This window comes from Podarcis melisellensis (genome assembly GCF_964234715.1).
Source record: "Podarcis melisellensis genome assembly, chromosome: 6".
Lineage (NCBI taxonomy): Eukaryota > Metazoa > Chordata > Lepidosauria > Squamata > Lacertidae > Podarcis > Podarcis melisellensis.
This window is the reverse complement of record NC_138538.1, coordinates 96,177,843-96,205,552: the sequence shown is the minus strand read 5'-3', so window position 1 is coordinate 96,205,552 and position 27,710 is coordinate 96,177,843. Positions and strand designations below refer to the sequence as shown.

Here is a 27,710-nt window from a genome sequence, read left to right as displayed (position 1 = left end):
CAGAAATTGTATGCTGGTGCCCCTGCCATAGGCAAGGAAGAAAAATCGCAAGAGTTTACACTGGTGCACTAATGGCTTGTAGAGTTGTTTTTCAGCTTGTGCAAGAGTTCTCCATCTCAGCCTTCAAGATGGGTATCTGAACCAGCCCTGTGTAAAACATCTGCATGCTCTGATTGGATTCCATATTGTGTATATAGTACTACTGTCTGTAATCACATCTGTTTGGCTGAGAGTTGATTGTTTCAGCCTGATGATGGTGATAAGTTGTGTGGCTGCCTGCCTGTATGTCTGACCTTTGTCTATCTTCTTTTATTTGGCCCCAAAGGTGATTAACAGGTCCTGCCTGCCTTGAAAGAGATGACTGAAAGACCACTCTTTATGAAAGCTTCTTTGACCGGTTAATATCAAACCTTATGTTGTTAAGTTCTGGCAACAGTAAATGGGTAAGTGCTGCAATACAAAAATAATAATATAGTGAAGCTTATATGCCCCTGGGGGCTAAATGTGGCTGTCTAGCCTTTAAGATCCTCCTCAGACCACACGCCTCCCTAACTCTGCTGCAGGCATGCCTTAAGTCCTTTTGTTGACTGGAATATATCCTTGAACTGTGATGATTCCTCTTGTTTGCTTGGATGGAGAAATGTGTGGAGAAAACTTTTGTATGGCTGGAATGTAGGCTTCTGTAAGAGTCACATCCACCCACATTTTCTTAGGTCCTCCTCACATGCAACCGTCGGAAGCTTGCTGATGAGGGAATGAATCCCTTGGGCTGAAAAGGGTTCTCTGTCCTTGCTGTACCCAATTACTTGGGAGCAAGTCCCATTGCATTCATTTGAGCATACTTCTGAGTAGGCATGTATAAGATTGCAGTGTACAGTATGTGTTCATAAAACAATGGTTTCCCTCAATAGCACAACCACACATACACAAACACACATAGAAGGCAGTCCTCTTAAAGTGGATATAGGATTTCAATCTAAGAAGCAATTGCAATTTCAATCTAAGAAGCAATTGTTTCAGGGCTACAGTCCTTCTCTTCCATTGCTGATTCTATATCTGCCCCTTAATGTTTCATATAGCTAGTTGTAAAATGATTTGATAATACTTGAAATTTGTTTCTTAGGTTGCAGTGTTGCATTGTAATTGAGGTTTTTGAAAGACAGAAGTGATCATGAGACTACTGTAGTTTTGCAGTTGTGGAACTCCCCCCCCCCCCGCCAAACAATTCAGGAAGCGTTGGCACATTAGCATTTACCGTATTTTTCGCTCTATTGGACGCACCGGACCACAGGACGCACCTAGTTTTTAGAGGGGGAAATCAAGGAAAAAAATATTATCCCCCCCCCCAGCCCCAAAGAGCAACGGACAGGCTGCACGCAGCCTGTCCACTTCTCCCAGAGCTCCTCGGGGCTGCGGGGGAAGCCCGGGTCCCCCCCCCAGCCCCAAAGAGCAAAGAAGCCAAGACAGCGCGCGGGATCCATAGCCGCGCAACTTCTCCAGCCAGGAGCTAAACCTCTCCAGTGCAGCTAAAGAAGAAGACAAGGCAGCAAGCGCGATCCATCCCTGCCTTGGCTTCTTCTTTAGCCTTGCGCAGCATCTTTAGTCTTGCGCAATGGGATGGATTGCGCCCGCTGTCCACCGGGGCTGGACTAGATGACTCCTGGGGTTCCCTTCCAACCCTGCAATGACCTCGGAAGGTGTTTGGGGTCTCCACCACTGGAGGCTTTTAAGCAGCGGTTGGGGGACCATCTGCCTGGCGTTCTTTAGCTGTGATTCCTACATTGTGAGGGGGCTGGGCTAGATGACCCTTGGGTGGCCCTCCCAACTCTATACAGTCCTACAGTTCTGCGGCAGGAGATCCACAGCCACTTCACACAATGCTCACTCCCAATTTTCATCTAAGAGACATGTGGCTTCAGTGTCTAGGTAGGTACCCCCCTACCTGCCACACTTCCCCCACCCCACTTAAGCTGAGGGAATTCCTGCCCAGAGAAGCTCCCAGCAATCACGGAGGAGGAATCCGCTGCAGCCGTGAGCAGCAGAGGATCCATGGTCCCCTTCCTTCTCTCCTCCGTAGTTGCTTTGAAGGAGGAAAGTGGGAGAGGAGCTGCTTACACGAGTGTAAGCTGCTCCCCTCCCACTTTGCTGCTTCAAAGGGAGCCCAGGACGAGGGAATCTGCTGCAGCCTCGAGCAGCGAAGAGGATCCATGGGTCCCCTCCTTCCCTCCTCCGTGGTTGCTTTGAAGCAGGAAAGTGGGAGAGGAGCTGCTTACACGAGTGTAAACTGCCCCCCTCCCACTTTCCTTCAAAGCAATTACGGAGGAGGAATCCGCTGCAGCCGTGAGCAGCGGAGGATCCATGGTCCCCTTCCTTCCCTCCTCCGTAGTTGCTTTGAAGGAGGAAAGTAGGAGAGGAGCTGCTTACACGAGTGTAAGCTGCCCCCCTCCCACTTTCCTGCTTCAAAGCAATCACGGAGGGGGGAATCTGCTGAAGCCTCCAGCAGCGGAGGATCCATGGTCCTCTTCCTTCCCTCCTCCGTAGTTGCTTTGAAGGAGGAAAGTGGGAGAGGAGCTGCTTACACGAGTGTAAGCTGCTCCCCTCCCACTTTGCTGCTTCAAAGGGAGCCCGGGACGAGGGAATCTGCTGCAGCCTCGAGCAGCGAAGAGGATCCATGGGTCCCCTCCTTCCCTCCTCCGTGGTTGCTTTGAAGCAGGAAAGTGGGAGAGGAGCTGCTTACACGAGTGTAAACTGCCCCCCTCCCGCTTTCCTGCTTCAAAGCAATTACGGAGGAGGAATCCACTGCAGCCTCGAGCAGCGGAGGATCCATGGTCCTCTTCCTTCCCTCCTCCGTAGTTGCTTTGAAGGAGGAAAGTGGGAGAGGAGCTGCTTACACGAGTGTAAGCTGCTCCCCTCCCACATTGCCGCTTCAAAGGGAGCCCGGGAGGAGGGAATCTGCTGCAGCTTCCCCCACCTCCCGCAGAAGCCGAACGCTCTTTAAAGGGGCTGTGCGGCTTCTCCTGGCTTTTCTGGGAGGTGGGGGGATTCCCCCACCTCGTAGAAAAGCCCGCAGGAGCCGCGCAGCCTTTAAAAAGGGTGCCGCTCTTGGGGGCTTTTCCCCCAGGAGGGAGAAGGGACTGCTGCAGCCAGTCAGTCCCTTCTCCCTCCTGGAGAAAAGCCCGCAAGAGCGCACGAAGCTTGTGTGCGGCTCTTGAGGGCTTTTCCCGCCTGCCTCCCCCCTGCATTCGCTCCATAGGACGCACACACATTTTCCCTTGCTTTTTAGGAGGGAAAAAGTGCGTCCTATGGTGCGAAAAATACGGTAGGTGCCAGTTAAAACTTTTGTGTTTTTCTCCAGGCATTTAGTGGTGTTGGAGTTAATAAATTGTCTGATAGATTATGAGCAATATCTTATTCCTATTCCTTTTACTCAGGAGTGGCTAACTTCTGGCTCTCTAGATGTTCTAGACAGGCACCGCTCAGCACCAGTCAGTGTGGCCAAAAGCCAAGGATGATGGTAATTGTAATCCAGTAACATCTGGAGAACCAAAGATTAGCCATTTCTACTTTTAACACTTAGTTTTATAAATTCTCTTAGTGAGCTTATGATTGAAAGATAGGATAAAACATTTTAAATTACATGAATTAATAAATATATAATATTTAATGTCAAATTGCTGCCACCACAGTAAAAAAATATACAGCTAAATGAAATAACCAAGTAACTAACAATTTTGCTGCCCGTTAATGATACTCAAAATTTTTTGTCTGATAATATAGCCTTTCCTTTCCTCTTGGCTGATTTTGTTACCCTTGAACTACTTGTTCCATTTCTTTCCCTCTATGTGCTTCTAAATTTAGATTTGTGAGGTCCTGGGGAAGTCACCTGTCTTTTCCTTATTTTGTTCTGTATACAATTGTACCTTGGAAGTCAAACAGAATCCATTCCGGAAGTCCGTTCGACTTCCAAAACGTTTGAAAACCAAAGCATGGCTTCTGATTGGCTGCAGGAAGCTCCTGCAGCCAATCGGAAGCCCCATTGAACGTTTAGCTTCCAAAAATAGTTCACAAACTGGAACAGTCACTTCCGGGTTTGTGGCATTTGGGAGCCAAAACGTTTTAGAACTAAGCTGTTTGAAAACCAAGGTGTACTACTGGTATATCTATATAAGTCCCATTGAGTTGAATGGGGCTTTCCTCCAGGTAAATTAGTGTAGGACTGAAGTCTTGAGTTCCATTTTGCCATTAACCGACAAGGCAAAGAAGATCTAAAAAGAGGCTTGATGAAAGTTTGGAAGTTGTGGGATTGCTTATAGAAATAATGAAAGAGCATATAATTTTTATTCCTTTTCTTTCTGAACTGTGTTTTTTAAAAACCCCTTGCACTGAAATAACTAGTTCAGTCTTCCAGAGAGAAATCCAAAATATGCATTTTATTGAAAAGCCAATTCTCTGTTCTCTCCTGTGAATGAAGGTTGCAGTGAAGTGGTTTGGCTAGCTAAATAAATACTGTAAAGTGCAGCCAAAGCTGCTTTTGTGGCATGAAGTCATGACATGGGGTGGATGTCACCTTGGCAACAGATAAATATACATGGATTATAATTCCAGTAGGATAGAAACTGTCATATAATTTAGAATGACTGAGGGTGACGGTGGGGGCAGGAAACCAAACATTGGTAAAATACTGTTAAATTGCTGCAAGTTTCTTATTTCTGTTATCAGTAAGAAGTGTTTTACAATTTTACAGCATAAAATCACAATCCCTTCAGAATAAGAAAGATTAAAATAATGTCATAGTTAAAATGACATGATATATAATCCTAACAATACAGCAACTGTACTCTCAATTTCATATACTGGGCTGCATTCATTGCCATCAGTTCGCTAGTGGAGCTACTTCCATTTGTACGATGAAACATGATCTTCCTCTCCTCCTGCTGTGTGCCCTCAAAATCTGCTCTGGGGGATTGGGGGACCCCCTGAACCTGTTTGGTGGGACATGCAAAGGGCTGCAAGGGGGAGGAGAGGCAGGTGAAGTCCTGTTGCGCGAGTGGAACTTCACCTGTTGGATATGATACATCGCTTCCTAATTTAAGAGACGTATTCTGTCCATCAGAAATCCAAATAGATCAGAAAATGCATTTCATTATATAATTAATTATATAATTAAAAATTATATAATGAAGTGACAACATTATAATTATGTGGTAAATGAACAAACTATATATTTCTTTTTATCACATTAACTTTGGTTAATAATAATAATTTATTTATACCCTGCCCATCTGGCTGAGTTTCCCCAGCCACTCTGTGCAGCTTCCAATCGAGTGTTAAAAACAATGGTTGCTTACTGTTTGGTTTTCATGCACTATATTAAGCTCTAGATATGTAATATCTTGGGGGAGAGGATTTGTTCGATACCTATCTGGAACTATGCATGGTATTTGTGGTTTGTGAGTTTACAATAAGGATTTTTTAAATTTTGTAGTACTGATAACTTGATTTAATATAGTAGATGATAGTGTTATTTTTGTATTTTATTCTGGCGGCAGAAAGGGTCATCATTCTGAAATGGACATTGGATCCTCATTTGACAAAGTCAGTCTTTCTTCTGAAACTGTTTTGGTTGTAAATCAGGAAGAATATGTCTTCGTTAAAAAGCATCCTGAAGATTTGTGTGCAAAAGATGAGAAATTTCAGCTGACGGTAAAATTTCCTTGATTTTTATTTAAAAACAACTTTTGGCAGTTTTAACATTTTAATGATGACCCATAAGTAGCATTCTATTCTAAAAATGGACCTAAATTAATTGTGAAATGATGCCTATTGTACAGTTAAGTGTGAAGAAGGAATTGTGCTGCTTTTTGTAGCTCATTCTGCCTTGCCAGTTTGTGTGGCATGTATACTTCAAGGTCATTGTCTTCTTAAGAAATAAGCTGTTAGAAAGCTATTTAACCTTATATTTGCAGCTTGATATGATTCTGTATTGTCTAATTACCGGTATGTGGGTAAAGATTAGACATGAAGTGAGAATATGAATACATGGTTAAACCATCTTAAATGAAATTTCTTTTTCCAGATATTGAATATTCAGAAATATCCTATCTCTGTGAATGGAACTGTGAAGAATTTAATTTAATTTAATTTTGTGAAATCTTACAGATTCAAAAATCTCTCTCTGTGTTCTTCCTTCTACAGATGCTTCCAAACAAAGATGAACAAATGGAGAAAGCCGTGGAAGAGATACTAAGAGATTCTGATAAAGGCCAGAAGCTTGATACTACTGACTGTGTAGACTTGAGTGGTGATTGCAGGCAGTCACTTGGATATGTCAGCCAGTCTCCTATGCATTTTCTACTTGATTCTCCCACCACAAGTACTGGCTTTAATATTTAGTATATGTTTAAGGGAAAATGTGGGGGAGGTGAAACAAAAACTGGTTGGTGGTTAGGAAGTCTGTTTTCTCTTGCAGAAGAATGAAAGTCTCATTACTATTTGTTTTGTTAAGCAAACTTTGTTTGTTTTTCCTTGCCATTATTTTTGAACATGCCCTGGATTGCTCCAGTGTAAGTTTTATGTGGGCTGACTTGGAAAAACTGTATAGCAATTCCCTTTTAAAACAGATAATAACAAGAATCCTTTAGCAAACTGCAAAAATGTGGTGAGCAAATATTTGTTTTAACTGTAGCCATTGAAAACAAATCCAAATTGAAAGATAATTTTTGGGAAATATTCCAATTTGGTCTTTGAGCTTCTAAAGAAAAGTTAGGTACTTGCGGAATAGCCATCAGCTACTCTTCTTTGTCATTTTTAACATGGTGTGTGGGGTCACACTTGGTGGATCTTAGAGTTGCAAGTGACAAATTAGGAATACCTAAAAAATAAACTCAAAATGGTGGTGTCAACTCAACACTGTTGAAGTCTGCTTTAGGGTAAAAACCAGCACTTTTGTACTTGAGCAGCTTTGGAAGTCAATGTAAGCCATGACCATGACCAGCTGCAACCTTTAAATAGACTACAAGGACAGCTTGAGTACACTGCTGCAGTTAGATGTTGAATGACTGTTGCGAAGAAAGGAGAACATTGTTGGTAATGATTGAATTCTATTCACTTTCAGAAGCGTCACTTTCAGAAGCGTCATATTCCCCTACTGTACCCTCAGAAGAGGAGAGTGTATTGTTCAACAAACTGACATATCTTGGATGTATGAAGGTTTCTGCTCCTCGCAGTGAATCGGAGGCACTGTGTGCCATGGGAACTCTGAAGAGCTCAAGTAATTCACCTTTCCCCGTAACTCTATATGTTCCAAATATCCCAGATGGTTCTGTTAGGTGAGTTACTCTTGCTTTTTAAATTCATAATACCGTATTTTCTGCTCTATAAGACACACCCGACCATAAGACACACCTAGTTTTAGAGGAGGAGAACAAGAAAAAAAAATTCTCTCCCTCTCTGCTCAGCGCCTCTCCAGCAAAGTGGGAGGAGAAACGGAAGGGGCTTCGTTTCTCCTGCTGCTTCACTGAAGGGGCGCTGCGCAGAGAGGGAAAGCTGCGCAGTGCCTCTCCAGCGAAGCGAAGCCAGGAGAGCAAGAGCGATTGGTGCGCACCAATCCCTCTTGCTCTCCTGGCTTCAGCGAAAGCTACGCAGCCTGCATTCGCTCCATAAGACACACACACGTTTCCCCTTACTTTTTAGGAGGGGAAAAGTGTGTCTTATAGAGCGAAAAATACTGTATACATTCATACTTTTGTGCATACAGACAAAATATGTATATGCTTAGTTTACTCTTCCTCCATTAGTTATTACGGGTATTTCTTGTGTGGGGACACTAAATGCCAAAATGGGCCTAGGAAGAGAGCAGGAGTGGATTCCTGCATACAAGGTGCACAGGACACCTTTTTGTGACTTTTTTGAATGCCATCATGGCATTCCCATCCTCAAAACATCCCACATACTGTTGGGGGCTAAATAAATGTTGTCACAGAGAGGAAGTGTTGATGCTAGTGCTTTTTGTATGTGTGTGAGGGTATTGCTTTTGTTATTATGCTATGTTTTATATTGTAAACCTGTGAACTTCAGATGAGGGGCGGTATAGAAATTTTAAAAATAAATAAAATAAACCAAATAAGTGGTTTTCTAGCCTGGGAACTGCAGAGGAAAGTCATTCAGCTTGGAGCAGCGTATCTCTTTTGAGCGCAAATGGTTTCTTCTGTGCAGAGGGGCTGCACTAGTTGTTCTCAAAGCTGGTTTGAGGTGCCGCAATCCAAGCAAGGTGCTGTGTAGCAGTGGCACGCATAATGCTGTGTAACCGCCCCCCCCTCCTGACACCAGAATTGCTGCTGCTTAGCCTACCTGAGATGGTGGCAATGTTGGGGGGCATGTGGCTGAACCAGTGGGACTACCACCACCAATCCAGTGCTTGTTCTGGTGCACTTGCACAGCTCCAGCAAGTAGCAACACAAGTGGCAGGAGAGTTACTCTGCCCCATGACTTGCACCACTGTTGCTTCTCTGCGTGCAGAACCAGATGTCCACACACATTACTTGGTGGATTAAGAGCAGCAGTTGTAAAGTGGCATGCAGACATGGAAAATGTTGTGGAGAACACCCACACTTGTTTGTGCATTTAAGGTATACCCCAAGCTCCTTTATTCAGCAAATGATGTGTGAAGAAGGCTGGTTTTGAATGTGGCTCTCCTTAGTTTGATTGGGGGAAGCGTGGTGTGGGAGAGGCAGTATAAAGCAAGAAAGTGTTTCTCCCTTTGTGCTTCCTCCCTGCCACCCCGTGTCAGGTTCTTTTATTCCTTTGTGGAACTCCACAAGACAGGATACAAACGGTGAAACTTTTTAATGAGTTCACATTTGTACATATTGCAAACACTAACGTTTTGCCTATTCATGCACGCAGGATTTCCATTGAAATAAATGAGAATAGTAATACTGTAGATTGTTTTAATCTATTAATTTTTTTGCTTAAGGTGTTAATATTGATGATTTTAGTTGGAATAGAATGACCTAGGTTTCTTAATGTGTTGTGAACTTTTTCAGTGTTAATCAGGATATTTTAGATTAATAAGGTTTTTATTTAGATTTCGAAAGTGGCAAGTAAAGTTCTCTCTTTGGGACTTGCTGAGTGACAAAAGCCTTTCAATTTCCTCCTTCTTATTTAGAATAATAGATCAGTCCACTGGTACAGAAATTGCTTCTTTCCCAATCTACAAAGTCTTATTTTGCGTCCGTGGGAAAAGTGGAACTTCAGAAAGTGATTGTTTTGCATTTACTGAGAGCTTCTGTGGCAGTGATGAGTTCCAGATTCATGTCTTCTCTTGTGAAATTAAAGAGGCAGTGAGTAGAAAGTATTGTTTTTAATGAGCTCGTTACAAACTTTTTGAAGAGTGTACCTAACCTTTCCAGTTAATATTATTGTATGCTGTTTCCACTTCAAATACAAAATTTCATATTATACTAGAACAGCATTGTCAGTCTGACGTGAAGAACCCATTATAAACTCTGTAGGCTGCAGTTCATATGGAAATAGCATGGTTTGAGGTGCATGGGGTTTACTTTTTATTTGCATTTTTCATATAAAATGATGTTTTAATAGATTGATGACTTAAGTGTATATGGCCTAAGGCTTGATCCCAACTTTTTGTTTCACAATTGTCCTGTTCAGTAGTGTGAGATAACCACTTCGGCTAATGCGTTCCAGTTTCATGCTTAGCTTTTTGTATCACAAATTATTGGCTTAATCATGATCTCCCCCACTTCTCTTCTGTCCTCCTCCTCCCTCCTCTTTTGGTGCAATTTTAGGTCAGCCGAATTTTGTATAGTTTTTCAACAGCATTCAAACGTTCCTCCAAACAAGCATCAGATCACATAAAGGACACTATCGTTCCAGCTCCTGACAGTGATACATTCACTTTTAGTGTTTCTTTAGAGGTCAAAGAAGATGATGGTAAAGGAAACTTCAGGTAAATAGAAGATTTTTTTTTAAACCCAGAAACAGATCAGCTGTTTCATTTGTATAGTTAAATTTCTTTTGCAAAGTTTGCTAAATTTGCTGGGTGCCCATCTCTAAGGAGCTCAGAACAGCATACATAATGCTTCTTGTTAGGGGGCCAGTATGAAGGGACAGGGGGAGGAATAGATTGTCTTTCCTGGTACCTGATAGTCCAGTGGGTCTGATCTAGGCTAAAATGTGGAAACAACATTGGCCCCAGCAAATTGCACATCAGAAGCTGTGCAAGAACAAAAGAAGCAATATTCTGAACAGTGAACTTCACCTTGTATAAAATATAATATAATGGAGTATATTTTGGGGGGTTTTCTTAGAAGTTACTCAGTTTTTCCTGAAGCAAATGGTCTTGAATTTACAACAGACATTTTGTCAGAGTTTGCTATTTTATAGTCTATGATTGTTAAATGAATGCTAATGAAATGTTATTCTTATGAAATTTTCTGTAGCCCAGTACCAAAGGACAGAGAGAAATTTTATTTCAAACTGAAACAGGGAGTTGAGAAGAAAGTTGTGATCACTGTACAACAGATTTCCAACAAAGAACTAGCAATTGAAAGGTAATGCTAGAAACTATCAGTGTTGAAATGCTCTTTAATTATATTTTCAATGAACTTGCAAGGTGGTATTGGTCTAGCCAAACCAAAAAATGATAGTGAATATGTTCTGCTTCAATCCATCATAATCTAAATTGCTTATCAATTTGTTTCTAGTCCCAATTTAAAGTACTGGTCTTCAGTAGTTTAAATTGGGACTGGAAACAAATTGCTTTGGGAACAGATTATTTGAAGGACCTCCTAGACCTGTATAAACCTGCCTGCTGATCAACCACATCTTGTCTGCCACCAGGGAAGGTGAGAATGGTGGATACCTGGGACAGGGCCTTTTTAGTGTGTCCCTTTCACCAACATCTGCATCACACATCCTCTCTCATTGTTTTTAAATGGATCCTGAAGGCTCATTGTTTGCTAGCTTTTCCCTGAATTTATTTAATTTATTTAGTCTCTTTATTAAACTGTCCACAGTTCTTGAGGCAGTTTACAAAAAAGAAAATTCAAATACACAATCAAGCAACATAAATATACAGTACTATATACCATAGTAACCATATTTGTGTAGCTAATTGCCAGGCAGCATGATCAACAATCAACTTAAAGCACCTTATTCACACAACCACTCATACAGTGCCAATCTTACCGTTCAGAAGGGTTTTCTAACCATTGTGGGGCTATAGAAACAGAGAAGTTGGTTTCCACCACTAGAACTGGGGGATATATTGGTAAATTGCCTGAAACGGTATGGCATTCAGGCAGGGGCATAACATGTGCCCCTGATGCCTGGGGTGCGTGTGCAGCGGAAGGCAAAGGGGGCCCAGCCCAGCAGCCCAGCCCTTGCCCCTGCTTCAAAGCGCACTCATGCTGCCCTGGCAGCCCCTATGTAACCCAAGAGCAGCACTGGTGTGCTCCGGGAAGCTCATTTGGAAATGTGGCTTCTTCCAGCACTACAAGGGCTTGGCGGGGTGTGCAGTGGCGGCATTGCCCCCTGACAGTCTGGCATGAGTGCGCCTTCAGCCTGGGCATTGTGAAAGTTCCCTGAAGCAGCGGCGCGGGCAGTGTGAGTGTGCCTTTCACGCTGCCCCTGGCAGCTCTGTGTGGCTTTGTGAAGCTGGGATAGGACTGTCAGGTCCCAACCCAGCTCTGCAGTGCAGTGCAGGGTTGACAGGGCAGCATGAGGAGCAAAATATGTCCCCCAAACTGTGTCTGGGATGACCATCCCTCCCTGCCCTGATTTCAGACATTTTGAGCTGGCAATACTTCGTAGTGGTCAGGGAGCTGCAAAGTATTCCCAGCTCAAATTGCCTACAGACGGCAAAAGCGCAGGTAGGCAGACAATTTAGCAATTTACCAGTTTCAGACAATTTACCAATATATTGCCCAGCTCAAGGGGGAAGGGTTTAGTCTTTCTCCCTGCTCTGCACAGAACCAACCTAAATGCACCCCTGGGAGCAAAGAGAAAGATTTCTGGAGATCTCTTCATGGCTCTCACATTGTGTCTATTAGCTTCCTCCCTTAATTAGTAGCATAGTGTGTGTGTGGAGGCTGAGGGGGGCACAATCAGGTGCCCCCATGACAAGCTCTTTCATTGGAGGCTGGCTCTAGCGTGCGAGGGAGCTCCTACCCAGCCGTAGCTCCACTCCTAGGTCAGACCTGACTAGGGGGCGGAAAGTCGGCAGCAGCTTCCCCACCCCTCTCTTCCACTGGACTGTGCTTGAAGGAGCGGCCACCTCTCTTGTGCCCAGCCAAAGCTCCGCTCCTGGCTCAGGTCTGATCTAGGGGCGGAGTGGAGAGTCGGCAGCAGCGTTACTGTGGTGGTGCCGCCTCTCTCTTTCACTGGGCTGCGTGTGCAAGGATGCTGCCAAGGCAGCATTCTCTCACTTGGGCACAGCGAGCTCCCTCCACGCCACGCCCCTTCAGTGGCGCGCCCCATGCACTTGCTCCAGGTGGTGGGAGCATATGCTCTGCCACTTCCCTTAATAACAAAACAAGACTTCTGAACACATTTTCTTAAGTTGCACTGAAAAAGAAACTACCCTAGGTGGCAACCTTCTCATAAGATTTTAAACAGATTGTTTCATATAGGAAACCTTTGCCCTGCAGTATGGTTTAAAAAAACACACCCATAGAGCTGCAACTGGTGTGTACTTGTTTCTATATGCTTTTTTGCTTTTTCCAGATTTTTAAAAACCAGAGCTGAACATAATAAAGTTTTGGACAGCTAAATATTAAGGGGAACATTGTGTACTAATGACTGTAATAATGTGCACCATTGAGTCACTAATCTATGAAACTGCCTCAACCCTGATGTTTAAGATTTTCTTCAGAGAGGTCTCATTGAAGGCCTGTCACCTCAAAGAGGGAAGTCATGGCTCTTGACAGTTTCATGGATAATGGTTAAGCAGTCTCATGGTCAAACACCTTCTGTTTCTTGATTCCTCTCATGTCAAGCAGTTTCTCAGGGACATATTACTAATTCTTGCCCCTCTGGTTTACAGGTTTGTGCCATGGTTTGCACCAAGTTCTCAAATACTTTCAGTCCCAAAGGAGTTCCTGGGAGATAGATAGCTTCCCTGGTAGTTCCTAACGGAGCCATATTAAATGCTGGCTGCTGTGGCCATGTGCAGCAGTGTAGTTCCTGTTGCACCCTACCGTTCAGCTAGTTACGTAGCAGCGATGGAGGAAAGTGCGGGTGGGGAGCAGGCAGATGGGCCTGATCCCTGCTCCAGCTTGAGGCTGGTGCAGCGAAATGGCTCTTCTTTCTTGGAATTGGCATGAAGATTTTTACAGGCCTTCCTTTGGTCAGAGGTTGGGAGTAACCCTTTGCTGCTGCCTGCTTTTTTGCCTGCCAAGCAGAATGCAGCCTCTTCAGTTTGACTCCCTGATTTTATTCAAGGCATCATTCTAACGCTACAATTCTATTACTCTATTACGATCTAGTTGAGATTCCTGTATTGCAGGGGGTTGGGCTAGATGACCCTCTGGGACCCTTCCAACTCTACAATTCTACGATTAACCCCCAGTTTTTAAAGAGTATTAATTTCCTCCTGGACAAAGCTGGTCATTTTCTTCTCTTGTTCCACCACACCTGACATGATGTTACAATCCATGAAGGACAAGGGATGAGCAAACACATGTTAGAGTTCACCTCTCAGAAAAACATATACAGTTGTACCTCTGCTTGCGTATCCCTCTGGATACGTAAACTTCAGGTTGCGAACGCGGCAAACCCGGAAGTGTATACTTCTGGGTTTTGCTGCGCATACGCAGAAGCGTTCAATTGTGCCGCGTGCGCAGAAGGGCTCCTCCAGTTACGAAGTTTATGGATGCAGCCGGGCCTCCAGAACGGATCCTGTTTGTAACCAGAGGTACCACTGTACACACTTAGGCTGCAAGAACGGATACATATGTTGTTGATAGTATCAGCATGAGACTTGGAAAATAGCAGTTGATAAAAATAATATATTGATAAAAGTCAGCTTTTTTGAATTTAAAAAGTGACTCTTCTGTTGCTTTCTGTATATCATTTGTAGGTGCTTTGGGATGCTTCTAAGTCCAGGTCGAAATGTCAAAAACAGTGAAATGCACTTACTGGATATGGCAAGTATTATTACTATATGTAACTAGTAGAGACACTGGGAATGCAGTACTTAATTTATTTTCTTTTAAAATAATTGCTGTGTTACAGTATCCAATATTAGTTATTGCAAAATCCACCTGAATGAACATATTTTAGACATAAGGACTAAAAACAGGGTGGAAATTGAAACCCCCATGCTTCTTAAAGATAAGTGTTTCCTAGAATAGGTCTCAGTAACGGTTTTGGTTCATCACAAATCCTCTGGAGTCTATTATTAGTTCATTTTATTGCATGAAGCTGAGCTCCTCATGAAAGAGGCTCACTTTCTTATGATTTTTCATGTGATGTCCCAGAAGATATCACCACGGGCTTTCTGTTTTTGAAGCAGCTTTGCTGCTGAGCAAGGTCTCTTGCTTGATTCATATGCCAGGGTAGAATCATTCTCCCTCATTCCCTTAACAAAGTTGTTTATGGCTGGCTAGGATTGCTTACAAGTAATTATTGTGCTGTTCTTTGGAGTGAACGGCATTTGCAGCAAAGAGAATATGATTATTGCAGAAGAAGAAAGGGGAATGAGAGGGTCCTTTCCCTAGAAAGGAACTGGGGGTGTGAAGACTCATAAGGGCAAAGATGAATGTTTCAAAAGAGGATCCTTAGACGAGATATTCAGCTGTGGCGTGAACCTGGTATTCTGGTGGCTTCACATTTTTAATAATTGCCATACATGCCAGTGCTCTAGTTCAACTATCATTCTTGCCGCTCTCCTCATTCTTCGTATGTGCTGGTTGCCTGTGTGTATGTATGCATGCGTGTGACTGTTTGAAATGCTGCATGTATGTGTGTTCCTATCATCCATTATCACATAAAAAAAATATTAAGACCCTTGCAAAAGTTTCTAAAACTGCTCAGGTGTATGTATATATGGGTGTGAAAATATCAAAAGCAAAGCCAGTTATCAACACTTAAGTTATCAACACTCAGCTTCTGCTGCTGGCTTGCAGAATTGTTTCCTTTGCAAAAAAAAAAAGACCCTAGAGAGGTGTAGGTGTAGTTTGACACCTCTTTCAACTTGGCTCCACTAACAAAAGTTACATTTGTCTTCCTAAAATACTTATTTTCTGACTCAGTTTTGCAGCGAGTTAAATACATTATGTCATAATATAATTATTAATAAGTCTTTGTACCAAGTTGAATAGTTCCTTGACACTATCAACATTTTCTGTACCTCTTCATACTATTAATTGTATGATGTGCCTTGGGCTGATTTGTGTGATATAATTGTGAACTGATTGTAAATTACACAACCAGACTGCTTAAATATTAGGATTGAAGCTGTTGTCACTATCCATTAGCATTATCTTCTAAAATATATATCATTTGTCGTACCTAATGCTCTGCTCCTACTTAATGCAGAAACAATAGTGAATTTCTGGCTGCTAGCTCCATATTCCACATGAAAGTACTTTTATGGAAACTGGAAATCATCTGGGAGTTGCTCTTCAACAACCCAGCTGGAGCTGGCAAGGCTAGCTTAAGTCATTTAAACTGTTTATGAGTAAATTTATACAGTTGCATCTTTATGGTAAGAACCATCAACTTTTCTGACGTTATTCTGCTGCACTAGCTGGGCAGATCTTATCACTGATACCATTATTTTCACAAGCATTTTCACGTGATGCCTGGGGCCTGCAAACTCTATACGATTTCTACCTGAAATGTGCAGCTGGCAGCCAGAAGGGCAACATTTTGGCTTTATTTGTACGTACTAAGCTCCTACACTAAGTGGGAAAATTGCAGTTAAAGTTGCCTTACCAGAGGGTTGTTGAGATAAGCAATTGAAAATTTAGAGTTGATCTTTCTGAATATGATGTTTGTGTTCCTAGGAGTCCATGGGGAAAAGCTTTGATGGAAAAGCATATATTATTACTGGGATTTGGAATCCTAATACACCTACCTTTGTTGTACTGAATGAGGAAACTCCTAAGGGTAATTATGCATTTAAATGCTATTTGTCAACTTTTTGCTTTATATAATTGCCGGAGTGCAAGTGGGATGAGTAACTAGTGTAACCTCCGGCTGTATGGCACATGCTTCATGCACTAGATTGGACAATAGCACAACAGTGCTTTGACACTAGGTGTGCTGTGATTCAGTTTGAAAGTATGAAACCTATGTCAAGGGTTCAAATAAGAAAAGCAAGACAATTAGAGAACAACAACAACAACAACAACAACAATAATATTTATATCCCGCACATCTGGCTGGGTTTCCCCAGCCACTCTGGGCGGCTCCCAATCAGATGTTAAAAACAATACAGCATTAAATATTAAAAACTTCCCTACACAGGGTTGCCTTCAGATGTCTTTTAAAAATAGGATAGCTGCTTATTTCCTTCACATCTGATGGTTGGGCGTTCCACAGGGCGGGCGCCACTACCGAGAAGGCCCTCTGCCTGGTACCCTGTAGCTTTGCTTCTCACAGTGAGGGAACCGCCAGAAGGCCCTCGGTGCTGGATCTCAGTGAACGATGGGGGTGGAGACGCTCCTTCAGGTATACAGGACCGAGGTTGTTTAGGGCTTTAAAGGGAGGAAACACAAGAGGAAGAGAAATATCAGACATCAAAAGCTTGGGAGCAGTTTAAATGCTATTTAAACCTTTGCAAAAAAAGGAGACGTGAAGAGAAAAAGGGGATGGCGACTTAGAGGGTGGGGGCATGAAACAGTAGCAACTCATAGTTTAGATAAGAAAAAACTGTCAGAGTATTTTTTATCTTCTTTCCAATGTTACTAAATACCTTTATGCTGTAACAATTAATCATCAATTATTTTATGTGAAATCAAGCTCACATTTTTGTACTACAGATAAGTGTGTGTACATGACTGTGGCAGTAGATATGGTGGTCACAGAAGTGGTGGAGCCAGTTCGTTTTCTGCTGGAGACACTTGTACGTGTGTATCCTGCCAATGAGCGCTTCTGGTATTTCAGCAGAAAAACTTTCACAGAAACATTCCACATGAAACTGAAACAGGTAATCCTTTTTTCTTTTTCAGTGAATAAAGGTAAAAAACATATTTAAAAGACAATTTGAAATGATTCTTCTGCCCAACTGGAGCCCCCAGGTAAAATTTGGCCTCTAGAGGAATGGTGTTTGGCCTGCAGTTGCCAATCCAGTAGCAAAAATGGGGCATAAAGGAGTGAATGTCTGTGTCTTTACAGCTAGTTGGCAGACTTTTGGGGGACTGCGAACTTGGCCTGCCACCTTCACCCCCTCCTTGGAGTGGCTTTTCAGGAAAATGTAGTGGCTGACCAAGACGTAAATTGTTGAAGTGGTTCAATTGCTGCAGTCCAGCAGAGGAATACCAAATGAGCATACAGTTTAAGATTCACTTGCAGATATTTAGCTTCACCTTCCATTATCAGAGGTAAATGGCACATTCCAGCCAGGCAAAGAAAATCAAGGAGGTTGCAAAACATGGTCATTTTAGGGCATCATCCTGTCCTAAGGGCAGTGGCAGACTTTGGGCTCTTCAGATTTCAGTGGTGCACTGCAACACTAACATTTGGCATTCCCCTGCCTCTTGTGCTCTATTCTACATCACTGTTGTGGCACCCCCTTGAAATGCTGCCGCCCAGTGTGGACGAACCAGTCATGCTACCCTAAAACAACCTTTCTAAGGGCCAAACCGAGGTTTGGAGAGCCATAATTGCATGGGTGAATAAGGTTATTTTGTTCTGTTTTGTTTTTAAATGGTTTCCAAGCCATAGAGGGTCAAAATCTGCACACAATCTGCAAAGTGGTTGGAGCAATGGATGTACATTTTTCCTCTGCATGCTGCTTTCTACACACTCATACACCCTCTGCTATCCAGGCAGGCAAAAGAGCATTACCTGCAGAGAAAAGTTGCTGTTTGCGGAGAGTCCTGAGGTAGAGAGGCTTTGAGGGCTTCATTTGGCCCCAGAGCCTGAAGTGCCACACCTCTGGCATAATGGGTGGGAACTTGGGAGAAAATGAAACAGATTCTAAGAGTTCTGATTTAGATTATCCATGTGATGTTCTACAGGACTCAATTTGTTTAAAATCTAAATGGAACTGCTGAGTGGCATCATCCAGAATTTGGGACTACATTGTCAGAATGCTGATGACACATAGCTATAGTTCTCCTTTATATCTGCAGGTGTGGCAGTGGCTTTGCTGGGCAGATGTCTGCCTTAGTAATGGGCTGGATGAGAGCCAATTAGATGAAGCTCAATCCAGATAAGACTGAGTCAGTGTTAGTGGGTGATTCCTGGACTGGTTGGATGGGCGGTTGCCTGTTCTTGACAGGGTTACATTCTCTGAAGGAGCAAGTATGTAGTTTTGGGGTACGTCTAGGTCCATCACTGTCGCTTGAGGCTCAAGTGGCCTCAGTGGTACAGGGTGTCTTCCATCAGGTTTGGCTGGTGGCCCATCTATGCTTGTATCTGGCCGGGATAGCCTTATTTTCTGTTGCCTATATTTTGGTAACCCTTAGGTTAGATTACTGCAATTTGTTATACACTTTTGAAAACTGTTCAGAAACTGCAGCTAATGCAGAATTCAGCAGCTAGGTTACTCACTGGGGCAAGATGGCCTGAGCACATAACACCAATCCTGACCCAACTGCACTGGCTACCAGATAGTTTCTTGGCCTAATTCAGAGTTCTAATTTTGACCTATAAAGTATTTTATGGCTCAGGACCCCAATACCCCAAAGACCACCTCTCCCCATATGAACTGACCTGGACCCTGTGATTGTAATCTAAGGCCCTTGTTTGTGTGCCCCCTTTACAGGAGGGCTGGAGGTGGCAACACGAGAAAGGGCCTTATCAGTGTAGGCTCCCTGCTTGTGGAATGGTTTCCTCAGGAGGCTTGCCTGGTGCCATTGCTGCATATCTTTAGGCACCAGGCAAAAACATTCCTTTTTCATAAGGCCTTTGACTTTTAATTACCTATGGTCTTTTTGTGTGGGTGGGATGTTTTAATCTGGTTGGCACCTGCCTGCTTTGGGAGACAATGGAGGAGTGCACCTTTGGGGTGAAGGCAAACTGTTGGAAGGGTACAGCACCTGCTGTGGTTGTAGAGACCGATACAGGAGTGACATGTTTTGTTGCAGCCGGGGCATCTGGTTGTGCTGCTGCAGATACAGCATGGTGTTTCTTCTGCCTGTCCTCCTCCCAGAGGTCATCCCTCCTCTGGTCACTGGTCATTGCTATGAATGTTGCCAGGCAGTTTTAAACAGTTTTTTAAAAAGTACTTTGGATTTTTGAAAATGCTGGCTTTTAATGTATATATGTGTTTGTGTGTTTTTTCTTAAAGCATTGTAACTGATTTTGAGCTGCTGTGGCAAAGAAATGAACAATAAATTTAATTAATAACAGCAACAATAGGCTGAAATGTATTTGTCATATTTAGAGTGAAGAGAAAGGTCACCCAAATGCTGGAGATGCGATTTATGAAGTCTTGAGTCTGCACAGAGATTCTGAAAGAGAGGAAGAACCAGGCAGCCCATCACATGAGGATGACGCTAAAGAGGGTAGAGTTTACTTCAGTAATACCTGTGTACAGGCTGTAATGTATTCCATTAAATATAGCTCTTCCTAATTATGCTTGCCAGGGATGTACCTCAAATAGGAGAGATGCATAATTTCTGGGGGTAACTGGTTATCCATAAATGCTGTTCGTTATCTCTGTCTTTTAATTCTCCTGGTGATGAATTGCTGTGTTAGCCCCCTGCATCCATCTTCCACTACAACCGCTACCTATCTCTGTAGGCAGTGGGCTGCAAACTGCTCCAGAGTAGATCCTGCTGATAGCAGAGATCAAGGTTTATATATGACAGAGCAGGTGTGATGAGAACTTGGATTGGTGGGACCTTTCATTTGCTTGAATACAAAGAGAACTGAGGCAGGCAGTGTAATACGGTGCTTGCCTTGAATCTGCTTTCTTGCACTCCTGTCCTTTGCCATCCACTTTCCCATCTCCAAGGAAAAATAATAATCTTACAGGGCTAGGATGGGTGTAGTTGGAATGGAATAAATAGATGGAATAGAGCTGCTGGGAGGTCTTAGAGACGTCTTCAGAAGAGACAGTTGCACTGCCACCACCCTGGCACACACTTTCTGCCAGGGATCCTGTGAACCAAACTACAATCCCTTAACTACATTAGTCTTATAAACTAATTTGTGTTCTGTCTTGTAGTAGTTTTCTGTACAGAGTTATAAGAAGTGTGCAATGGAATTAGAATTTCTTGTGACCATGTTACTGATAAATATGTTCATGTCTTGGGTTTTTCCGATGTAGAGAGCGATAATGAACTCTCCAGTGGTACTGGTGATGTATCAAAGGATTGCCCAGAGAAGATCTTGTATTCATGGGGAGAATTGCTTGGAAGATGGTAAGAATTAATTTGAAATAATTTGCAAGAGAACTGAACAGTGACATATTAGAAAAGTAACTTTTTAAAAGACTTGAGCATAATTTACATAGGAGTTTATCTCACTCCATTTTTTTGGCGTAAAACTGAAAGCAAGAAAAAAACAGTACTTGGGGATGGGGAGAGAAGGTGGTGCTTGATGTGGTATCACGTTTTTCATGCTTTGGGAAGCCTGTGGGAGATGCATAGTTCTGTCAATTTTCCTTTCGGCTTGCTGTGATTAGATGCCTGAATTACCCTGTCAGTACGTCTCTTTTCTATTAAAAGGGGGACTTGGTGCATGGGCATTTATTTGTAAATAATTGGCTACTGAGAGACTTACAAGTTGGTTATTCAAATTAGTTTAATCTCATGATTTGACGTCATTGACACGCAATTGTAATATGATCTAGCACCCTTCCTCAGTATAGTTTTTTAAAAACAGAAAAGAAGAGCCTTCAGAACCAGGCCAAGGGCCCATCTAGCTCAACATGTGGTTTTCGCAATGGCCAACCAGATACCTGTGGGAAACCGGCAAGCACAAGAGCAACCACCCACCCCATGGCTTCCAACAGCTGGTATTCAATCAATCAATCAATCAATCAATCAATCAATCTTTATTACAGTTCAGAGACACAACAAATCGTTACAAAGCAATGCACAATTTGGACAGCCTACCTCCAAGTTAAATAAGCATTTTGTTCAGACTTAAAGATAGGGATCATTGGTTCTTGCAACCACCGATAGAAACTTTGCCACTGCTAATGTTCTAGCATTTGTCCGGTCTTCCAATAGGAACCTGACATAGTGAGCCTCTGATTTTCCTGAAAAATGTACCAGCAAGGGTAATATCAGTTCAGCCCTGGCTTGCTCGTATTTCACACAGTGCAGCAAAATATGTTTTATAGAATCCATGTCTTGAGCACACAAGCAAAGTCTGTCCTGGTAGGAAACTCCTCTCAACGTGGCATCCAACACTGCAGAAGGAAAAACGTTTAGTCTGGCTTTGGTGAATAACCTTTGATAATTTGGTACTGTCAGGTTTTTAATGTAAGGTGTTAACTCAGCTGGTATTCAGAAGGCAGAACATAGCCATTGTGCTTAGTAGCCGTTGATAGCCCTTATCTCCATGAATTTGTCCAGTTGTTTTTTAAAAGCATCTAAGTTGGCGGCCATCACTGGTTTTTATGGGAGTAAGTTCCATAGTTTAACAATGTGCTGTGTGAAGAAGTACTTTTTAAATCTGTCCTGAATCTTCCAACATTCGGCTTCATTGCATGTTCATGAGTCCTAGTGTTATGGGGAGAGGAAGAAAAAACTTCTTATTTTATGATTTTCTGAACTTCTATCTTGTTGCCTCTTACTGGCCTTTCCTCTAAACTAAAAAGTCCCAGACGCTGCAAGAGTTGGGAATTGGACATATATTCTGATGTCAGAATATTAATCTCTCCCTTTTGATATATACCATATTTTTCCGTGTATTGGACCAGGTTTTTAGACTCAAAAATCATGTCAAAAAACTGGGGTCGTCCAATACACGGATAGTGGCATGGGCCGGGGGAGAAGCAGGGCGCTGCCAGCCATTTGTTTGGCAGGAGCGTGGCTTCCCCCGATGCCGCAGCAAGCTGGGAGCGATCTGGGGGCATTTCCTGCCCGCATCTGCGTGGGGGGAGGAGAAGCTGCTCGTTGGCGCAACTTCCCCCAATGCCGCTGTGTGCGGCGGGCGCTGCCTGGATCTTTCCCCCTGCATGGCGACATTGGGGGAGGTTGCGCTCCCACCCACGGGATGGCAGGCGGGAGCGCTAATTCCCCCGATGGCGCTATGTGCGGGAAACAGTCTAGGGAGTGTCTCCTTCCCACAGCTGCCTGGAGGGAGAGGCTCAACAACTTGGGGCCATCTCCCCATATTTTATTGAAATTGAGTCCCCAAAAATGGGGGAGTCCTTATACATGGGGGTATCCTATAGACAGAAAAATACGGTAAGTGCAGCAGTTCGCCATTCCTACTGTCTTCTCATCACTAGGATAGTTGAGAATTTGTTATGGCAAATCTATTTTTTCTATTTTATATTAGAATATTTCAAAGTGACTTTCTGTAGAATGTGTGTGTATAATTTAGGCTTGCACTGTTCAAATAAGCAACAACTTTCCTACCTTTTTCTTAGGCATAGTAACCTTAGTGTGAGACCAAAAGGACTGTCTTCGCTGGTGAAGCGTGGTGTTCCAGAGGCATTAAGAGCTGAGGTATGGCAGTTACTAGCAGGATGCCATGATAACCAGGCGATGTTGGAAAAATACAGAATTCTCATCACAAAGGTGAGTCTTTCGAAAATGTTCATTGATATGATGTATTTATATATTAAATCAGATCTCTCTGCATGTGCAACAATAGAGCTATATTGTAAAAAATAAGTATTAAGAAATTTTCACTAGAATACTTTACTGCTTGCTGTGGGTACCCACAGATTTGATTCAATTAGGAATGAAACATGTGGCCTTGGTTATTGATACTGCATGGCATCTAATGTTCTGTGTAGATGCTAAAAACTGTGATGTAGGTTTTTTTTAACAAACTTTTTCCTCCTCCTCTGAGACCCTTATTCTCCATGATAGCAAGGCTGTCACTTGGCTGCTTTTATAATTTTAAAAAGTTTAGCCAGGGTGTCTTACTGTATCAGGCTCATACCTGCAGCCCTGAGGTCTAGTTATATGCTGCTTAGTGTATTGCTGCTGTGCTCTTATGAATGGAAAAAGTTGACCTAAATGTTTATGAGAACCACTGTGCTGTGTCCCTGATAAGACTCTCAATATACATGTACCCCAGGATTTTAATTCTTTTGGTATCTACCAGCTTTCAGACTTTAAAGTTTTTATTGAAAGAGGGAGGGATCGAGATGTGATAGAAGCAGTTGATAGATAGAGCTTTTCTTCTCTTTCACGTTCTGTAATTTTTCTGTTTACTTGATACCATTAACTATGGAATATTTCATTAGTACTATTAGGAGAAATACAGTATATTTAGATCCCAGTGGTACAGTAGGCTTGTGTTGACAGAAGTTATGGGATTAATTTATCAGCAGTGGACTCTAATTTTAAAAAGTGGCTCATGTGATCATACTCTCACTGACTAGTATAAAAGAAAAGGATGTTTGCAAGAAGTATATCTATATATTCTTTTGCCCTTGTTTTCTATACGGGGATACCTTTTTAATATTAAATCTAATACTGTTTAGAATATTCCACTTTCACAGTGATTGTTTTTTGCATATATACAGTTGGAAAGCTTTAACACACTTACACAATCCAGTGAGCTTTGACTGCCTATCCCTCAATACATTTTTTTATCTGAATATGCATTTATTGACTAAGGAAAAATTGGTTGTAGTATATTTTAAAAGTTTTTTATATTTGATTTTATAATATAGAGTTGAAATTCTGTTTTGAAAGTTATTACCTATCCAGAATTTAGGTGAACAAGGTTATTAATCTAATAAATTCAGCAGAGAAAGATATAACTAAGTGTGTCGTTCATTTAGCACCAACAATGTTCCTGGCACTGTACAAAGTATGTTACTAGCTATACCCAAGACTGAAGTAACATGGATTAAGCACAAGTAAAAGAAGGATAAAATTCCCAGTGGATTGAGGGGAAAGATAGTTAGGAAGTAATAGTTGGCAAGTACAGGTAGCAAAAAAGCTTAGTTTAGATGGGGGATTGGAAACAAATTGCAGGGTTTACACACTCCCTCTACCCACTCCGTAGCTTCCTTTTCCATTTTTTGTTTAGTGCGAGGTGAAGTTAGCTGTGTAGTTGGGACTGGAAGCCAGTGTATATGACAAGCACTGTGTAATGTAATGATACCTGCCAGTTCCCTCCAATAATCTTGCTTACCTATTTTGGGGTAGGTGGTGTTTCATATACAACACATTGCAGTAGTACAACTCACAGCTCCCCAGCACATGGATAACTGTCACAAAGCCCTCTCTAATCCTTTAGTATTGTAGTTTATATATAAGCAAAACATGATAAAACGTGCTCTGTGCCACTAAGGCTGTTGTGTGCCTCAAGTGAACAGAGCTGGATCTAAGATTACCTCTAACTATGGACCTAAGGGAAGTGTAAGAACCCTGGCCAAAATAGGCTGTATTTTGCCTAATTACCGTGTTGGCCTGAATATAAGATGCACCTGCAAATAAGCCACACCTTTATAATTCAAGGCTTATTTGTGGGCGTGGCCCGCCTTCTGGTACTACCTCCCCAAGCTGGCACCAGGGGAGGCTTGGGAGCGGTGGGCAGGCTGTGCATCATTGCCCCATGCTCCTGGGCTACTTGGGGGGGGGGAGAGTTGGAGCCACAGGGTAAGGTTGCGAATATAAGCCGCACTTTCACTTATATTCGGGCCAATTCGGTAGATGGACAAAGAACTCATAAACAGTCCTTGTCTGCCTTAAGTCTCTTTGTTGGCCTTCCAGCTCTCATTACTGTGTTCAAGAACCTCTACTGCCTTACCTGCTTTAGATGAAAAGGAGACATAAAATTCTAAGTGGATTTGAGGTAGCTGAAAGGTGTTCCAAACTGAAGCTGTAATATTGGCAAAGCAGAAATTAAACTTTGCTAAAAAATATACTGCCCACACAATGCTGCTTGCTTGCTCAGGTCAGCTGGAGAGAGACTAAAGTTAGTACCATCACTGTCTGAAGTGCAGTTGATGAGGATACAATTGGTCATGTGGGATCCCAAATATTTGAGGACAAGAAGGCCAGTTAATGAGCAATGGTTGCAGGATTTTTGTTGTCGGTTGCCTTTTGCCAGCACTGTATTTCCTCATCCCCTCCAATGAGAACCTGGCCATGGGGAGTTGGGCAGTGCAGAGTATCATTCTGTGTCATCGGTGTTTTGTTGCACGCCATTATTATTATTATCATTTCATTTCTATTCCGTTTTATATTTTTAAGAAAACAACTAATATAGGTTTACAACCTAACCTACATTAAACCATCAAAAAAGAAAAAGAAAAAAATCCAGAAGAATACATTACAGAAGAAATTCAAATATAAAGTATACATTCAAAGCAACATAACCGGAAAGTAAAATATTATTTGAAAGATTTCAGTATAAAACATTACAAAGGTGGTCAACTGCAGAATGCACATTTAATGCAGCAAAGTTGACAACAACTACAATTTTATCTTAAACATTTCAAAAGAGAACATTGCTAAAGGAAGTGAAATATAAAATGCACATTTAAAACAACATAATCAGCAAGAGAATAAAATAATAATAATAATAATAATAATAATAATAATAATAATAATAATAATAATAATTATTTATTATTTGTACCCCGCCCATCTGGCTGGATTTCCCCAGCCACTCTGGGCGGCTTCCATAGAAACCAGGAAACACTAAAATATCATACATTAAAAACTTCCCTGAACAGCATATCTGCTGCTGTAGGTACGATGGTCTCTGAGCTCTTCAGCAGCCTCAGCTTTTGTAGCTGGAGTCAATCAGGGCCCTGCCGTCCCATGATTCATGATTCATGCTTCCTGTTTTTGGACCAGCCCTTTTGTATGATGCAGTTCTGCCCTTAGCAGCAGACAGTGGGGTTGGACTGGAGAGACATGGATTCAGTCCCATCACACCCAAGACGCTTTCTGAAAGATCATTGGCCAATCTTCAACCATCAGTCTGGCAAAGCACATAGCGTTGTAGGAATGAAATTAAGCTATATGTTGCCCTGAACTTTTGGGTTGAAGGGTGAGATTTCTTGATTCCTCCCTCCCTCCCACTCTCTCTCTCTGCTGTTGTTGATTCTTGCCAGTCAAACCTTTCCCCTATTTTCATTGCTGTCCTAGGAAAACTGATTTTTGAATAACTTCCTGTATTTTTCTTTGTTATCGGATGCTTCTAGCTTTCCCTACTTTTTGAAAACAGCAATGTTGTTATCACAAGTAATGTCCACACTTTTGAAATCTCATGAAGCTGAAGGATTTTGAATTGGAGATCTGATGCAGACTGAGTCACATTTTAGCTAATTGGAGTGTAGTATATGTATTAAATCCTAGAATGAATCCTAGTATATAATAAAAACTCTGTGTTAGAATCTGAAGATACTTAAACAAACAAAATTTTTTTTTCTTATTCAGTGTTTTGATACATGTTTGCTTTGTTCAACACCTATTATTCGGTAGCACTGAAGACGTGTATTAATTCTGCTCTCTATAGGAGATTTTATAAAACAATATGTGTAGGTCTTTTGAAAGTTGAGTCATAGAAGTTGGCTGAGATTGATTTGATTTTTCTACTTTTGACTGCTTTTAAGATCCCAGTTGCCATAACAACTTTATTACCTATTTTTTTCTCTAGCAAATCAGTTGCCATAACAATAAAATACAGCTTTATGAATGTGACCGCATTTCTTTTTGACATTCTTCATTTTTATAGAAATACCTCGTGGTTGGGGGTTGTGTATGTTTCTTAAAATATTAAGCCTTCAATCTAGCATTCTGCGTATTCATGGGTGAATCTCACTGAAGCCAATGTCTATTCAACTGTGTATTTTCCTGTTTCTTTCCAAGCTAGCAGTTGGACATTATGAAATGAATCTATTCATATAATCTATAGGCCAGGAAAGGGGCATATGGCACAGGCAGTTAGTGACTCTTCTGGGTGCCAGCCCCTCCTCCAACTTGGGGAATTCGCCTGTCCTGTTAGCCAGCCCTCGAGTCTGCAGTTGTTGTTGCTGAATCCCAGGTTGCCTCTGAGTAAGATTCCCCCCATCCATGATCTGATTATGGATGAGAAGGCTGATTGTGGTCAGTACCACTGAGACCTGGGTGAGTAAGCAGGGTGGAGTGGGTCTCCCCCAGCTGTGCCCACCTGGATACTTGGTGCACAATCAGGGCAGACTTGAGGGTCCAGGAGCGGAGGTTGCTGTGTCTATAGAGATTCCATTTCCCTTTCAGGCTCTCTGTCCAGTTGTGAGGGGGATCTAGAATGTGTGTTCCTGGCATTGGGATATTAGGACAGATTAGAGATTCTGCTGGTTTACTAGATGGATGGCAGCTTGCCTGCTCTTGATGGAGTTACACTCCCTCTAAAGGAGTGAGTACATAGCTTCTGGGTATCTC

The 27,710-nt window shown here is 42.3% G+C and overlaps 1 protein-coding gene and 1 long non-coding RNA gene across 4 annotated transcripts in view; one reads left to right on the top strand and one right to left on the bottom strand.

Moving 5' to 3' along the window:
• Positions 1 to 27,710, top strand: part of RABGAP1L (RAB GTPase activating protein 1 like) — a 157,660-nt gene that overhangs the window by 4,624 nt on the left and 125,326 nt on the right. For all 3 annotated transcript variants that reach the window (XM_081915055.1, XM_081915057.1, XM_081915056.1), the window contains exons 2-14: positions 326 to 443; positions 5,550 to 5,703; positions 6,196 to 6,373; positions 7,118 to 7,328; positions 9,167 to 9,341; positions 9,807 to 9,967; positions 10,461 to 10,571; positions 14,099 to 14,165; positions 16,029 to 16,131; positions 17,007 to 17,173; positions 19,577 to 19,697; positions 20,465 to 20,558; positions 22,742 to 22,892. In XM_081915055.1, the coding sequence (XP_081771181.1) occupies positions 5,569 to 5,703; positions 6,196 to 6,373; positions 7,118 to 7,328; positions 9,167 to 9,341; positions 9,807 to 9,967; positions 10,461 to 10,571; positions 14,099 to 14,165; positions 16,029 to 16,131; positions 17,007 to 17,173; positions 19,577 to 19,697; positions 20,465 to 20,558; positions 22,742 to 22,892 (1,674 nt within the window). In that variant the 5' untranslated portion in view covers positions 326 to 443; positions 5,550 to 5,568. The remainder of the gene's footprint in view (positions 1 to 325; positions 444 to 5,549; positions 5,704 to 6,195; positions 6,374 to 7,117; positions 7,329 to 9,166; positions 9,342 to 9,806; positions 9,968 to 10,460; positions 10,572 to 14,098; positions 14,166 to 16,028; positions 16,132 to 17,006; positions 17,174 to 19,576; positions 19,698 to 20,464; positions 20,559 to 22,741; positions 22,893 to 27,710) is intronic.
• On the bottom strand, positions 21,660 to 26,934 carry LOC309372039. Its single transcript, XR_014169389.1, has 3 exons — positions 26,016 to 26,934; positions 25,087 to 25,158; positions 21,660 to 21,866 (listed from the first exon to the last, which is right to left on the bottom strand). It is a non-coding gene; the product is annotated as an uncharacterized lncRNA (long non-coding RNA).